The 16603-nt window shown below is 40.0% G+C and overlaps 1 protein-coding gene across 1 annotated transcript in view; it reads left to right on the forward strand.

The window, feature by feature from the left end:
* The first annotated feature begins 5842 nt into the window (after window positions 1-5842).
* LOC124003724 (oocyte zinc finger protein XlCOF6-like) overlaps window positions 5843-16603 on the forward strand; it is a 30191-nt gene continuing 19430 nt past the window's right edge. The window contains exons 1-3 of the mRNA XM_046312269.1: window positions 5843-6439; window positions 7193-7386; window positions 7701-7869. Of these exons, the coding sequence (XP_046168225.1) occupies window positions 6055-6439; window positions 7193-7386; window positions 7701-7869 (748 nt within the window). The 5' untranslated portion in view covers window positions 5843-6054. The remainder of the gene's footprint in view (window positions 6440-7192; window positions 7387-7700; window positions 7870-16603) is intronic.

The raw sequence follows: 16603 nt of genomic DNA on the forward strand, positions 1-16603 counted from the left end.
AAACACCAGTCTCAACATCAACAGTGCAGAGGTGACTCCGGGATGCTGGCCCTCAACGTAGAGTACCTCTGTCCAGTGTCTGTGTTCTTTTGCCCATCTTAATCTTTTCTTTTTATTGGCCGGTCTGAGATAGGTATTTTTCTTTGCAACTCTGCCTAGAAGGCCAGTATCCCGGAGTCGCCTCTTCACTCTTGATGTTGAGACTGGTGTTTAGCGGGTACTATGGACCCCACAGCCCAAAAATGGGGGGGTCCAAAAAATCCCCCTACGTGGCACATTTGGTCTGTGGGCAATGTGTTGGGGGAACCCTGCTCTACATAATTTGCTTTGAACATGTGAATGGCGTTATTAGATCCTTAATGTTTTAGCTATACGGTAAGACATACTAATCTGTTAAAATCTCTATGATACCACATTATAACAACCAACTCAGGTCTGATTTCATGACATTTGATTGAAATCTTGGCTTTCAGTTTATTTTCAAACGATAAAGAGAACAGAATTAAGACAATGCAGGATCATTTTTTATTTGGATTAAACATTCAGAAAAAGTGGCCTTAGGTTATTGAGCGATCTAGTCTGGTTTGAACCTCAGAGGAAGATAGTTTTATAATGTGGAGGTTCCATTCAGGAGGAAAGGAAAAGACTCAATGCTCGATTACCATTAAAAACAAATGGTTTAATTTAAGCAAAGTAAGAAAACATGACTTTTGGCCAACACAACAATGGCAGTTGAAGCCAATGACCCCAGTGCCTCGTACTGTGAGGACAAACTTGTATTGTAGAGCGTTTTTTTCCTAATTGTCTTCCCCATTCCCTTTGTGCCATTGTTCAGATTTGTGTTATACCTTTATTTCAACAGGGAGTCTCATTGAGACCAAGGTCTATTTTGCAAGGGAGCCCTTAATATACACAAATTAGAACATACAATATAATGCAAATGTAACAAAGTAAAACACACTCAAGAAAAACACCAATTTCAACCCGAGAGGCACCAGTACATCCAGTTGTAGGTAACTCGTAAGTCGAAAGGTTATGTTTTCTACGGCTGGCCATGCTTTCCACCTGGCTACCCCTACCCTGGTCAACAGTCCTGCACCCCCCACAGCAACTCGCCCAAGCCTCCCTCTTTATCCTTCACCCAAATCCGGATAGCTGATGTTCTGAAAGAGCTGCAAAATCTGGACCCTCTCTTTCTAAAATTATCCGCCGAAATTGTTGCAAACCCTATTACTAGACTTTTCAACCTCTCTTTCGTATCGTCTGAGATCCCCAAAGATTAGAAAGCGGCCGCGGTCATCCCCCTCTTCAAAGGGGAGACACTCTAGACCCAAACTGCTACAGAACTATATCTATCCTATCCTGCCTTTCTAATGTCTTCGAAAGCCAAGTTAACAAACAGATCACAGACCATTTTGAATCCCGCCATACCTTCTCCGCCATGCAATCTGGTTTCCGAGCTGGTCATGGGTGCACCTCAGCCACGCTCAAGGTCCTATATGATATCATAACTGCCATCGATAAAGAGATAATACTGTGCAGCTGTATTCATCGACCTGGCCAAGGCTTTTGACTGTCAATCACCACATTCTTATTAGCAGACTCAACAGCCTTGGTTTCTCAAATGACTGCATCACCTGTTTCACCAATTACTTCTCAGACAGAGCTCAGTGTGTCAAATTGGAGGGCCTGTTGTCTGGACCTCTGGCAGTCTCTATGGAGGTGCCACAGGGTTCAATTTCTCGGGCAGATTATTTTCTCTGTATACATCAATGATGTTGCTCTTGCTGCTGGTGATTCCTTGATCCACCTCTACACAGACGACACCCCTCTGTATACTTCTGGCCCTTCTTTGGACACTGTGTTAACTAACCTCCAGACGAGCTTCAATGCCATACAACTCTCCTTCCGTGGCCTCCAACTACTCTTGAATGCAAGTAAAATTAAATGCATGCTCTTCAACCGATTGCTGCCCTCACCTGCCCGCCCGCCCGCCTAGCATCACTACTCTGGACAGTTCTGACTTAGAATATGTGGACAACTACAAATACCTATGTGTCTGGTTAGACTGTAAACTCTCGTTCCAGACTCACATTAAGCATCTCCAATCCAAAATTAAATCTAGAATCTGCTTCCTATTTCGCAAAACAAAGCATCCTTTACTCATGCTGCCAAACATACCCTCGTAAAACTGACTATCCTACCGATCCTTGACTTCCGAGATGTCATTTACAAAATAGCCTTCAACACTCTACTCAGCAAATTGGATGCAGTCTATCACAGTGCCATCCGTTTTGTCACCAAAGCCCCATATACTACCCACCACTGCGACTTGTATGCTCTCGTTGGCTGGCCCTTGCTTCATATTCATCGCCAAACACACTGGCTCCAGGTCATCTATAAGTCTTTGCTAGGTAAAGCCCCGCCTTATCTCAGCTCACTGGTCATCATAGCAGCACCCACTAGAAGCACGCGCTCCAGCAGGTATATTTTACTGGTCACCCCCAATGCCAATTCCTCATTTGGCCGCCTTTCCTTCCAGTTCTCTGCTGCCAATGACTGGAACGAACTGCAAAAATCACTGAAACTGGAGACTCATATCTCCCTCACTAACTTTAATAATCAGCTGTAAGTGCAGCTCACAGATCACTGCACCTGTACATAGCCCATTTGTAAATAGCCCATCCAACTACCTCATCCCCATACTGTTATTTATTTAATTTATTTTGTTCCTTTGCACCCCAGTATCTCTACTGGCACACTCATCTTCTACACATCTATCACTCCAGTGTTTAATTGCTATTTTGTCATTATTTCACTACTATGGCCTATTTATTGCCTTATCTCCCTTATCCTACCTCATTTGCACACACTGTATATACACTTTTTCTATTGTATTATTGACTGTATGTTTGTTTATTCCATGTGTAACTCTGTGTTGTTTGTGTCACACTGCTTTGCTTTATCTTGGCTAGGTCGCAGTTGTAAATGAGAACTTGTTCTCAACTGGCCTACCTGGTTACATTTATTTAATGGTATTTTTTCCAACAATTTACACAACATTCTCTGTCAAAGTGGAAGAAAAATTATAGCGTTTGTAGAAATGTTGTAAAAAATGAAACACTAATATATAGTGATTAGATAAGTACAAGTATAGATAAGTAGAAGTATTCTGCCCCTTGAGTCAATACATGTTAGAATCACATTTGGCAGCAATTATAGCTACTGTGAGTCTTTTTGGGTAGGTCTAAGAGCTTTTGTACACCTGGATTGTACAATATATACACATTATTATTTTTCAAATTCAAGTATACCTATAACAATGATGCAGCCACCACCATGCTTGAAAATATGAAGAGTGGTACTCAGCGATGTGTTGTGTTGGATTTGCCCCAAACATAACGCTTTGTATTTAGGACATAAAGTTAATTTCTTTGCGACATTTGTTTTTTATTTTTGCTTTGGTGCCTTATTACAAACAGGATGCATGTTTTGGAATATTTTTATTCTCTACAGCCTTCTTTCTTTTAACTCTGTCATTTAAGTTGATATTGAGGAGTAACTACAATGTTGTTGATCCATCCTCAGTTTTCTCCTATCACAACCATTCAACTCTGTAACTGTTTTAAAGTCACCATTGACCTCATGGTGAAATCTCTGATCGGTTACCTTCCTCTCCGGCAGCTGAATTAGTAAGGACACCTGTATCTTTGTAGTGACTGGGTGTATTGATACACCATCCAACGTGTAATTAATTACTTCACCATGCTCAAACAGATTTTCAACGTCTGCTTATTTTCACCTTTCTAACAATAAGTTCCCTTCTTTTGCAAGCCATTGGAAAACCTTATGCAAATTGACTTGTTAAGCACATTTTTTACTCCTGAATTTATTTAGGCTTGCCATATCAAAGGGGTTGAATACGCAAGACATTTCAGCTTTTCATTTAGTAAAAATGTCTGCATTCATTACACTTTGACATTATGGGGTATTGTGTGTAGGCCAGTGATTTAATCTATTTTAATATTCAGTCTGTCACAAAACAAATGTGGGAATAGTCAAGGGGTGTGAATACTTTCTGAAGGCACTGCATTAGTGTGACATTATCAAATTTGACTGGTCACATGTAACGATCGTTGTTGGAAGGATGGTCGGACCAAGATGCACCGTGTGTTAGGTCAATCATTGTTATTTATGATAACCGGCACAAAACAAGAAAGAGTAACAAACCGAAACGTTCAGCTTTGTAGGGCGAAAAAGCAACAATACAAAATCAAGATCCCACAAACAACAGGTGGGAAAAGGCTGCCTCAATATGATCCCCAATCAGAGACAACAATAGACAGCTGCCTCTGATTGGGAACCATACCAGGCCAACATAGGAACTAAAAAAAATTAGACTACCCACCCTAGTCACACCCTGACCTAACCAAAATAGAGAAATAAAAGGTTCTCTAAGGTCAGGGCGTGACAACCGAATACAACAGGTGTAGACTTTACAGTGAAACTCTTACTGACAAGCAGTTAACCAACAATGTTGAGGTTAAAAAAATAACACACATATTTGCTAAATAAAAAGAAAATAGTAACCCAATAGAAACAATAATAAGGCTATATACAAGGAGCACCATTACCTAGTCTATTTTTATTTATTTGATTTATTTAACCTTTATTTAACTGGGCAAGTCAGTTAAGAACAAATTCTTATTTACGTTGGCGTACCAAAAGGCAAAAGGCTTCAACTGTATATATATAAAAGGCCTTGGGGACAGGGCCCCCGTCCCCGAGACAGGGCCCCCGTCCCCGAGACAGGGCCCCCGTCCCCGAGACAGGGCCCCTGTCCCCGAGGCCTTTTATATGTATACAGTTGAAGTCGGAAGTTTACATACACCTTAGCTTGTGGAAGGCTACCCAAAACCCTTGACCCAAGTTAAACAATTTAAAGGCAATGCTACTAAATCCTAATTGAGTGTATGTAAACTTCTGAACCACTGGGGATGCGATGAAAGAAATAAAAGCTGAAATAAATCTCTCTCCTATTATTCTGACATTTCACATTCTTAAAATAAAGTGGTGATCCTAACTGACTGAAGACAGGGAATTTTTACAATATTTAAATGTCAGGAATTGTGAAATACGGAGGTTAAATGTATTTGGCTAAGGTGTATGTAAACTTCCTACTTCAACTGTAGATGGTGCAGAGTGAAAAGCCAGCAGGAGGTCGTGCGACAAAGACCCCCTCCAAAACGAACCATTTGGAGTCCCTACTGAGTATTTTCCACCCCACTTTAGCTGAGACAGGTAGAAAATTATATCTACAGCTGAATATTCTCAACATACCAGTGTCAACATTGTATTTAAAAACAAAACGTTTTAATTAGTGTTATTAAAAAAAGGGTTTTAAAACCATGTTTTTTATTTGTTTTCATGAACGACTCATTGCACTTCAAATATCAGTGAATGAGCTATCCCTGGCCCCCCAATGGTGGAACAAACTTCCTCACGACGCCAGGACAGCGGAGTCAATCACCACCTTCCGCAGACACCTGAAACCCCACCTCTTTAAGGAATACCTAGGATAGGTTAAGTAATTCTAAGTTTTAGATGAATTGATGACTGTCCCACTGGATGTCATAAGGTGAATGCACCAATTTGTAAGTCGCTCTGGATAAGAGCGTCTGCTAAATGACTTAAATGTAATGTAAATGCAATGTTTTGAAATACGCGGTTCTATTTAGAAGATTTCCTCATTACCATACAAACATGACGTCATCGTTTGTGCTGCTGATAGAATACAAGTAGAAGAAGAAGCTTCTTCAACAACAACACGGCTACTGATTCAGCCATCTCTGTACCGGTAGCTTGTTAGCCAACATTAAACCGACCCATTGCATCACTTTAGACCATTTTGTATAGCTACATGAATAGTATTGGTTTAAACCCAATTCGGATAACGTATGTACTAGTTGATTTAAACGGAATTAGCCATTTAAGATTGATACTGAGCCTAGCATCAGGGCAGTCGCTCATGCTAGCTAGCTAACATCCCCGACAATGAGCTCACAAAGCTTCTCCCCCGCTGCTGAACAAGAGGTCTGCTGGACAGAGAAAGAACCTCTGGGGCTGAACATTGTCGTAAAAGAAGAAGACGGGGATACAGTAAAAGGAGAGGAAGAAGCTTTCAGAACGACGAAGGAGAAAGAGGAGGCTATCACATTGAAAGAAGAAGAGGGGGCTGTTATGGTGAACGAAGAGAAAGGACCTTTTGTAGTGAAAGAGGAAGTAGACGAATTCAGAATGAAAGAGGAGACTATCACATTGAAAGAAGAAGAAGAAGAATATTGTATAATGAAAGAGGAAGAGATAGCTATCTCAATAAAGGAGGAGGAAGACGTTTTGGAACTGAAAGAGGAGGCAGGAGGGGAGACTGAAGACACCAGTGAGTTTTGTCACATATAGAACAAGGTTTTGTCTAGGAGGGATTTTACAGATTTTCCGTAGCAGGTTTAGGAGAACTTATGCAGCAGGTTAAGGTTAGCTAAAATGCCCCCCCCCCCCCCATGACTATAGAACAACGAGCCATATGTTTTACGGGATGTATAAATCTGAAGCATCCGGTTGGAATTTCCATTCCCTATTCCCCATCAAATATGTTGAGGAGAGGAAGGAAGCCCAGTGTCCAGCAGTGGGAGAGTATGGAGTGAGATGGAACTGGGATGACATTCAGCTAATTTTCTAAATCTACGGAACCTTTAATCACAAAACAAGGAATATGTTATGAACAGAGTGGTACGTTTTGTAGACTTGAACCTTTGCTAAAGTAAAAAAAATGCTGTTGTTTAGAAGAGATTTGAGTTATTGTACACATACACACACACTTCACAAAGTAGGGGTGCCATAATGGCAAAATGTATGTTTGTTCTGCCCAGTATGCTTAATTTGATCCCATTGGAAACAACAGACTGTGGTGTATCTTGGGTTAGTTATATAAATCTTTGGTATTGTCTTAAAAACAGTTGTGGAGGCATTCTACTGACATCTGTTTTTTTCCTTTTCATTTTAGTTTAGTTTGTATTCAGAGTTCGCTCTCCGACTGAAGGTCCTAGGATTTAGAGAGTGATATGCCTGGAATCAGGTAGAAAGCCAGCTACACCCTTTGTTTTAACCAATAGTTGAACTCTTCCCTTTACAGAACCAAGGCGAAATGCTGTTTTCTGGCCCTCCCAGGGCTGTATAGTGAAAGAGGACATCAGAAAGGTACAGGAAGAATATAGTGTGGCTCCCATGAGTCCCAGCCAGACTGTTGATGATGATGGCAATGTTATTCACTGCAATGAAGAATGGGACATGGAGGACAAGGATTGGTTTCCTAGCAACCGGCTGGAGGTAAGTATTTCCCAGTCATTGAGTGTTTTGGTTCTCAACAGTCCTTCCTTGATTCTTCAACCTCCTTCTTTGAATACATTAGAAGAGAATATTTGAGGTTCCTCCAAATGTCCTATATATGTAAATGTACTTGGCAAATAAAGGTGATTCTGATTGGACTTTCTCTTCCAATACAATTTGGAAAGGAGGTCCAGAGAATGAGAGGAGTCAAAGAAAGACTGCTGAGACTTTTGAGAATTCAAATTTCTTTGACATGTAGGAGAGTTTCCCACCTAAATTGATTCTGTCATTATTTACACATATGTGTTTTCTAGGACACGTCTTTCCCACCCCCCTCCCCTCTCCCGGAGTCCCCAGGTCGTGCCTCACTGTGGGGTCTGAAGAGGGTGTCTGTGTGGCTAGTCGATTGCAGGAAAACACCAGGGCTGAGTGGAACTGCGAGAGAAGGAGATGAAAAGGGAGATTCAGATTCAATGTCATCAGGTAAGAATAATGGTGTGTGTGGATTAGACTCCAGTCTTCTTCTGTAACAGTTCACTAATTGATCAATATTTATTTATTGACCCACATTTGAAAAACATAGCTATTTAGTGTTGATTAGCAGCTCATCTGTCAGGGCTATACAGTGCAACTGTTTTGGTCTCGTGTAGGGCTGTGATGGTCTCGAAATTTAGTCAGCTGGTGATTGTCAAGCAAATAACTGTCGGTCTCACAGTTATTGACCGTTAATTAATCTTAAACACATTTAGCATCGTCTGGCTTCCACACACAGCCTACAAGCCACTGATGTAGAACTTTGGAACATCTACATTTTAAAAAGTTGAATAAATCCATGTAATATAGCCTACACCTTCACAATAAATCCATGTAATATAGCCTACACCATCACAATAAATCCATGTGATATAGCCTACACCTTCACAATAGATCCATGTAATATAGCCTACAACTTCACAATAAATCCATGTAATATAGCCTACACCATCACAATAAATCCATGTAATATAGCCTACACCTTCACAATAGATCCATGTAATATAGCCTACAACTTCACAATAAATCCATGTAATATAGCCTACACCTTCACAATAAATCCATTATTTTATTTTAGACTGGTCTAAATGTATTCTACTTCAGAAGAACAGAATAGCATACTCTGAGTTGTACTTATGGCATAGCCAGATCAGGACCTAACATATGGTTGTGGGCTACACTAGTTCATTTAGCAGATAAGATTTGCTTACAATTCCATGGCATTATTTTATAGTGTGAAGAATACAATTGAACAAAGCTGAATAATATAGAAGGGATATTTTCTCCAAACAATTTGAGGGAGTGTACACATGCGGCTATTCTGTGTTGAGCAGTTAACAAATAAATAGGTACTCTTATATGCTTAATTTAGTGTTATTAATGTTAGTGTTATTAATGTAACTTTAGTTGTTCTACAAACACTGGGCTATATGTTTAGATGTTTAATACATTGTCAGGCTGCATGATGTGGCTCTATTGATGATTTGAAAAAGTTGCCTGAAAGGCATGGGCTCTGCTTTGTTTCTACACACTTCATCAGTCCTTCATTCACAATTTGACAAGCACTTAATAATGCCTTGAATTTCCCGGCGGCATCCCCTTTGTGTGGCCATAATACACCCTAAAAAAATCCCATTTGCAGCCCTTTCCCTGAGTGCTGCCTGCTCCGAAGCATCTATCATCTCACTCAAATGGCTCTCATCACGTGATCGGGTCTTTCTCACAGGCTACAAGTGAAGACACTTGTAATAGGATAAGAACGCGTGCATAGGATAAGGACACTTGCAGTTGCGTCCCCAATGTGTCTATCGGGGACGCAACTGCACGCGTCCTTATTCTATTCCGAGGTGCATATTGAAGATATTGGAAGAACTGTCCACATTTACTTTTCGTCAGCCAACAAGATGAGTAGGCCTAACGAACAGCAATAGCACTAACCCATGTCAATCTACTGTCCCCCAAAGTACAAAGGTTGACCTACGTAATGAGGCTGACGCAACAGATCAGAACGTTTAGCTTAATTTTTTTTTTAATTTCAAGAACTACCCAGAGTATGACATCTTGTAACTGTACAACAAACATAGTGATCCTAAACGTTGACACTGTACACTGAGTGTACAAAACATTAGGTACACCTTCCTAATATTGAGCTACACTCCGTTTTGCCCTCAGAACAGTGTCAATTTGTTGGGGCATGGACTCTACAAGGTGTTGAAAGTGTTCCACAGGGATGCTGGCCTATGTTGACTCCAATGCTTCCCACAGTTGTGTCAAGTTGGCTGGATGTCCTTTGGGTGGTGGACCATTTCTTGATTCTGTACTGTTCTGGACATAATATGGACTTGGTCTTTTACCAAATAGGGCTATCTTCTGTATACTACCCCTACCTTGTCACAATACAACTGATTGGCTCAAACGCATTAAGAAGGAAAGAAATTCCACAAATGAACTTTTAACAAGGCACACCTCTTAATTGCAATGCATTCCAGTTGACTACCTCATTTTGTATGTGTATTTATTATGGATCCCCATTAGGCAGCAGCTGTTCTTCCTGAGGTCCAGCAAAATTAAGGCAGTTTATAAAATGTTAAAATCATTACAATACAGTCACAGATTTCACAACACACTGTGTGCCCCCAGGCCCCTACTCCACCACTACCACATATCTACAGTACTACATCTATGTGTATTTATGTGTGTGTGTGTGTGTGTGTGTGTGTGTGTGTGTGTGTGTGTGTGTGTGTGTGTGTGTGTGTGTGTGTGTGTGTGTGTGTGTGTGTGTGTGTGTGTGTGTGTATATATATATATATGTCTGTGTCAATGTTTGTGTTGCTTCTCAGTCCCTGCTGTTCCATAAGGTGTTTTTTAATCTGTTTTTTTTTTTAAATCTAATTTTGCTGCTTGCATCAGTTACTTGATGTAGATAGAATTCCATGTAGTCATGGCTCTATGTAGTACTGTGTGCCTCCCATAGTCTGTTCTGGACTTGGGGACTGTGAAGAGACTAGAGGTCGACCGATTATGATTTTTCAACGCCGATACCGATTAACGGAGGGCCAAAATAAGCCGAAATCGATTAATCGGACAATTAAAAAAAAACATTTATTTGTAATAATGACAATTACAACAATACTGAATGAACACTTATTTTAACTTAATATAATACATCAATAAAAATAATTTTAGCCTCAAATAAATAATGAAACATGTTCAATTTGGTTTAAATAATGCAAAAACAAAGTGTTGGAGAAGAAAGTAAAAGTGCAATATGTGCCATGTAAAAAAGCTAACGTTTAAGTTCCTTGCTCAGGACATGAGAATATATGAAAGCTGGTGGTTCCTTTTAACATGAGACTTCAATATTCCAAGGTAAGAGGTTTTAGGTTTTAGTTAATATATTATTTATAGGACTATTTCTCTCTATACCATTTGTATTCAATATACCTTTGACTATTGGATGTTCTTATAGGCACTTTAGTATTGCCAGTGTAACAGTATAGCTTCCGTCCCTCTCCTCGCTCCTACTGTTGTGGAGAATCGTCTCAAAAATATAACACTCTTACAAGAACTTGTGAATTCAATATACACTTTAATACAAAGTAGCAAAACTGAGCCCTTTCATGGAAGGACCCTATCACAAACATAACAGGGCCGAGCCCCTCCATGGAAAGAGACCAAATACTCATATTACAGAGTCCTGCCTTTATAGGATTCTGTCTTTGCATAACGTATAGAGTCCCCTCCCTCTATATGAAAATAGCTTCCCTTGACCTGTCCATTATTTTCTTCACATCTCAGAGGTAGTTCACGCCCACTAACGCTCATATCTGCTTTTGGTTAGGTTATAACGATGGTAGAACCCTTTTCACGTCCTAAAAATAATGTATCCATTGCATGCTTATGTTTCACGTGTTAGTCATCAGTTATCTTGCTTCCATCTTTCTTCCTGTATCCTGCTGACCATAGTACGTCCAGCTGTCATAAATGTACGTATGGTCTTGGTTAATGTACTCTTTCAAAAATAGAGTATAGTCTGGGTGTCATATGGCCTGGGTGTCCTCTTCTCTTAATGTGCATGTCCTTGCTACTTCAGCCTGGCAACAAGACCTATTTATATTTAATGCTTTTGCTCTCCTTAATGGTTCGCTCCTACACTACCTGGGCTCGAACGAGGAACACATCGACAACAGCCACCCTCGAAGCAGCGTTACCCATGCAGAGCAAGGGGAACAACTACTCCAAGTCTCAGAGCGAGTGACGTTAGAAACGCTATTAGCGCGCACCCCGCTAACTATCTAGCCATTTCACACAGCCTAATCTCGGGAGTTGATAGGCTTGAAGTCATAAACAGCGCAATGCTTGAAGCACAGTGAAGAGCTGCTGGCAAAATGCACGAAAGTAATATGGTCAAATCTGGAAACTATCATTTCGAAAACAAAATGTTTATTATTATCGCATATACCCTGACTCTGCGTGCAAGGAAAGTGACACAATTTCACCTGGTTAATATTGCCTGCTAACCTGGATTTATTTGAGCTAAATATGCAGGTTTAAAAATATATACTTCTGTGTATTGATTTTAAGAAAGGCATTGATGTTCGTGGTTAGGTACACATTGGAGCAACGACAGTCCTTTTTCCGCGAACGCGCACCGCATCGATTATATGCAACGCAGGACACGCTAGATAAACTAGTAATATCATCAACCATGTGTAGTTAACTAGTGATTATGATTGATTGATTGTTTTTTATAAGATAAGTTTAATGCTAGCTTGCAACTTACCTTGGCCTCTTACTGCATTTGCGTAACAGGTAGACTCCTCAGGGAGTGCAATGAGAGGCAGGTGGTTAGAGCGTTGGACTAGTTAACTAAGGTTGCAAGATTGAATCCCCGTGTTGACAAGGTAAAAATCTGTCGTTCTGCCCCTGAACAAGGCAGTTAACCCACCGTTCCTAGGCCGTCATTGAAAATAAAAATGTGTTCTTAACTGACTTGCCTAGTACAATAGAGGTGTACATTTTTTATTTATTTTAAATCTGCCAAATCGTTGTCCAAAAATACTGCTTTCCGATTGTTATGAAAACTTGAAATCGGCCCTATTTAATCGGCCATTCTGATTAATCGGTCGACCTCTAGAAAGACGTCTTGTGGGGTATGTATGTGTGTCCAAACTGTGTGCCAGTAGTTTAGACAGACAGCTCGGTGCATTCAACATGTCAATACCTCTCATAAATAAAAGTAGTGATGAAGACAATCTCTACTCCACTTTCAGCCAGGAGAGATTGACATGCATATTATTAATGTTAGCTTTCTGTGTACATCCAAGGGCCAGCCGTGCTGCCCTGTTCTGGGCCAATTACAATTTTCCTAAGTCCTTTTTTGTGGCACCTGATCACACGGCTGAACAGTAGTCAAGGTGCGACAAAACTAGGGCCTGTAGGACCTGCCTTGTTGATAGTGTTGTTAAGAAGGCAGAGCATCGCTTTATTATAGACAGACTTCTCCTCATCTTAGCTACTACTGCATCAATATGTTTTGACCATGATAGTTTACAATCTAATGTTACTTCAAGCAGTTTAGTCATATCAACTTGCTCAATTTCCACATTATTTATTACAATATTTAGTTGAGGTTTAGGGTTTATTTCCAAATACAATACTTTAGTTTTGGAAATATGTAGGGCTAACTTATTCTTTGCCACCCACTCTGAAACTAATTGCATCTCTTTGTTGAGTGTTGCAGTCATTTCAGTCGCTGTAGTAGCTGATGTGTATAGTGTTGAGTCATCCGCATACATAGACACTCTGGCTTTACTCAGTCAGTGGCATGTTGTTAGTAAAAATTGAAAAGAGCAAGGGGCCTAAACAGCTACCCTTGGTAATCCTAACTGGATTATATTTGAGAGGCTTCCATTAAAGAACACCCTCAGTATTCTGTTAGACAAGTAACTCTTTATCCACATTATAGCAGGGGATGTAAAGCCATAACGCATACGTTTTTCCAGCAGCAGACTATGATTGATAATGACAGAAGCTGCTCTGAAGTCTGACAAGACACCCGCCACAATCATTTTATCGTCAATTTCACTCAGCCCGTCATCATTTGTGTAAGTGCCGTGCTTGTCGAGTGTCCTTCCCTATAAGCATGCTGAAATTCTGTTGTCAATTTGTTTACTGTGAAATAGCATTGTATCTGGTCAAACACAATTTTTTCCAGAAGCTTACTATGGGTTGGTAACAGGCTGATTGGTCGGGTGTTTGAGCCAGTAAAGGGGCTTTACTATTCTTGGGTAGCGGAACGACTTTAGCTTCCCCCCAGGCCTGAGGGCACACGGTCTCAAGTAGGCTTAAATTGAAGATGTGGAAAATAGGAGTGGCAATATCATCTGCTATTATCCTCAATAATTTCCATCCAGATTATCAGACCCCGGTGATAGACAACAATAGACAACAATCATTTTTTCACCTCTTCCACACTGACTTTATGGAATTCAGTAGTACAATTCTTGTCTTTCATTATTTGGTCCGATATACTTAGATGTGTAGTGTCAGCATTTGTTGCTGGCATGTCATCCCTACGTTTGCTTATCTTGCCAATGAAAACGCCATTAAAGTAGTTTGCAATATCAGTGTGCTTTGTGACGAATGAGCCATCTGATTCAATGAATGAATGAGCCGAGTTGACTTTTTTCCCAAAATGTCATTTAAGGTGCCCCAAAGCTTTTTTCTATCATTCTTTATATAATTGATCTTTGTTTCATAGTGTAATTTATTTTTATTTAGTTTATTCTCATGATTTCTTAATTTGCAGTACATTTGCCAATCAGTTTGGCTGCCAGATTTAATTCCCATACCTTTTGCCTCATCCCTCTCAAACATACAATTTTTAAATTCCTCATCAATCCAAGGGGATTAAACCGTTTTTACAGTCATTTTCTTAATGGGTGTGTGCTTATTAGTAACTGGAATAAGTAGTTTCATAAATGCGTCAAGTGCAGCACAGCGTCTGGTTGCTCCTCATTACACACCACAGACCAGCAAATATTCTTTACATAATCAACATATGAATCACTACAAAACTTATTGTATGACCTCTTATATACTATATTAGGCCCAGCCGTTGGAACTTTGATTTTCATAGATATGGTTATTATATTGTGGTCACTACATCCTATGGATTTGGATAATGCTTTAAAGCAAAAATCTGCAGTATAAGGAAAGATGTGATCAATACATGTTGATGATTTAATTCCTGTGCTGTTTGTAACTACCCTGGTAGGTTGACAGACAACCTGATCCAGGTTGCAGGCATTGGTTACAGTTTGACGTTTTTTCTTGAGTGGGCAGCTTGATAACTGCCAGTCAATATTTCAATCACCCAGAAAATATACTTCTCAGTTGATATCACATACATTATCAAGCATTTCACACCATATTATCCAGATACTGACTGTTAGCACTTGGTGGTCTATAGCAGCTTCCCACCGGAATGGGCTTTAGGTGAGGCAGATGAACCTGTAGCCATATTACTTCAACAGTATTTAACATTAGATTGTCTCTAAGCTTTACAGGAATGTGGTTCTGAACATAGACAGCAACACCGCCTCCGTTGGCATTTCTGTATTTTCGGTAGATGTTATAACCATGTATTGCTACCACTGTCTCATCAAAGGTATTATCTAAGTGAGTTTCAGAGATAGTCAGAATATGAATATCATCTGTTACAAGCAAGTTATTGTCTTCATGGACCTTGTTTCTTAGGTTACATATGTTATATGGGCTATTTTTTAGCACTTTTCTGGGTTGCTTGATTGTTTTTAATGCTTTACTGGGAAGCTTATCAGAGTTAGACTTACTCATGTTATTTACATTGGAGCTGATGGTGCAGGGTGAGCTGCATAAAGGGGTCTTCCTACTATTGCACACCGCCTCTGTGCTAACAGTGTAACTCTGGTTTATAGGGTCATGATTACTTCATACAATAGCTGTAGGATAAACAGATGTATTTGGTGCAATTAGGGGTACATAAATTAAATTACTTACATTGTGTTTGCCAATGCCCCTAAGATCATGTACATTTGATGCAGCATTATGACGACTCATTGTCACAATGGTAGAGATTAACTAAACTGGTTTTGGATAATTTACCAATCATTGTTTCAACGCAGCCTTGAAATACGTGGACAGAGTCCAGGAGCCAAGAGGAGAGAGTATCCTGTAGAGCAGGGGTGTCAAAGTCAAATGGACGGAGGGCCAAATAAAAAATTTAGCTACAAGCCGAGGGCCGGACTGTTCGAATGTTCATTGAAAATTTTTTAAATGACGCATATAGTCTAGTGAACCTAATTGAACCTACTGAAAACCTAACAAATATATTCCAATATGATCAGATAAATAAAGCAATATTTTCTTATGGCTCTGTCAGTAATCTTTAATTTTCAACAGACACAAAAGACAAATTTCCTTTATATAAAAATCCCCATAACATGAACATTAAATGAAAGAAACCGGTATTCAAGGCACCATCAGTAGCCTATATTTTCTATTTTAGCAAAAGTGGGCTAAATTTACTTCAAAGAAAAAAACAATAATAGCAATTTTCTATCATCCACTCAACTTGGTTTTAAATGCCTTCACTGTACTGTACATATCAGAGATGACACGATCCCGACCCTGCAGCTGCAAGTTCATTGCATTCAGATGACTCGTAATGTCACACAGAAAAGCCATTTCACACAGAAACATTTCGTCTCGGAGTTGTGTTGTGTCTTTCCCTTTGCTGTCCAAGAACAGACAAATCTCCTCACGAAGCTCGAAACATCTTTGAAGCACCTTTCCCTGGCTTAGCCATCGCACCTCTGTGTGATAAGGCAAATCACCATGCTCCGTTTCTAACTCCGTCAGAAATGCCTTGAACTGGCGGTGATTCAAACCTTTGGCTCTGATAAAGTTAACTGTGCGCGTGATGATGCTCATTACATGCTCCATTTTCAAGGCTTTACCGCACAACGCTTCCTGGTGTATGATACAATGATAAGCTGTCAGCTCACCTGTCGCGTTTTCCTCTTGCATCTTTTCCCGTATCTTTGCCACCAGTCCGCTCCTGTGTCCACACATCGCAGGTGCTCCGTCGGTTGTCAAACCCACAAGTTTTTCCCAAGGCAGCTCCATCTCATTTACACAT

Source organism: Oncorhynchus gorbuscha, linkage group LG18 (genome assembly GCF_021184085.1).
Source record: "Oncorhynchus gorbuscha isolate QuinsamMale2020 ecotype Even-year linkage group LG18, OgorEven_v1.0, whole genome shotgun sequence".
Lineage (NCBI taxonomy): Eukaryota > Metazoa > Chordata > Actinopteri > Salmoniformes > Salmonidae > Oncorhynchus > Oncorhynchus gorbuscha.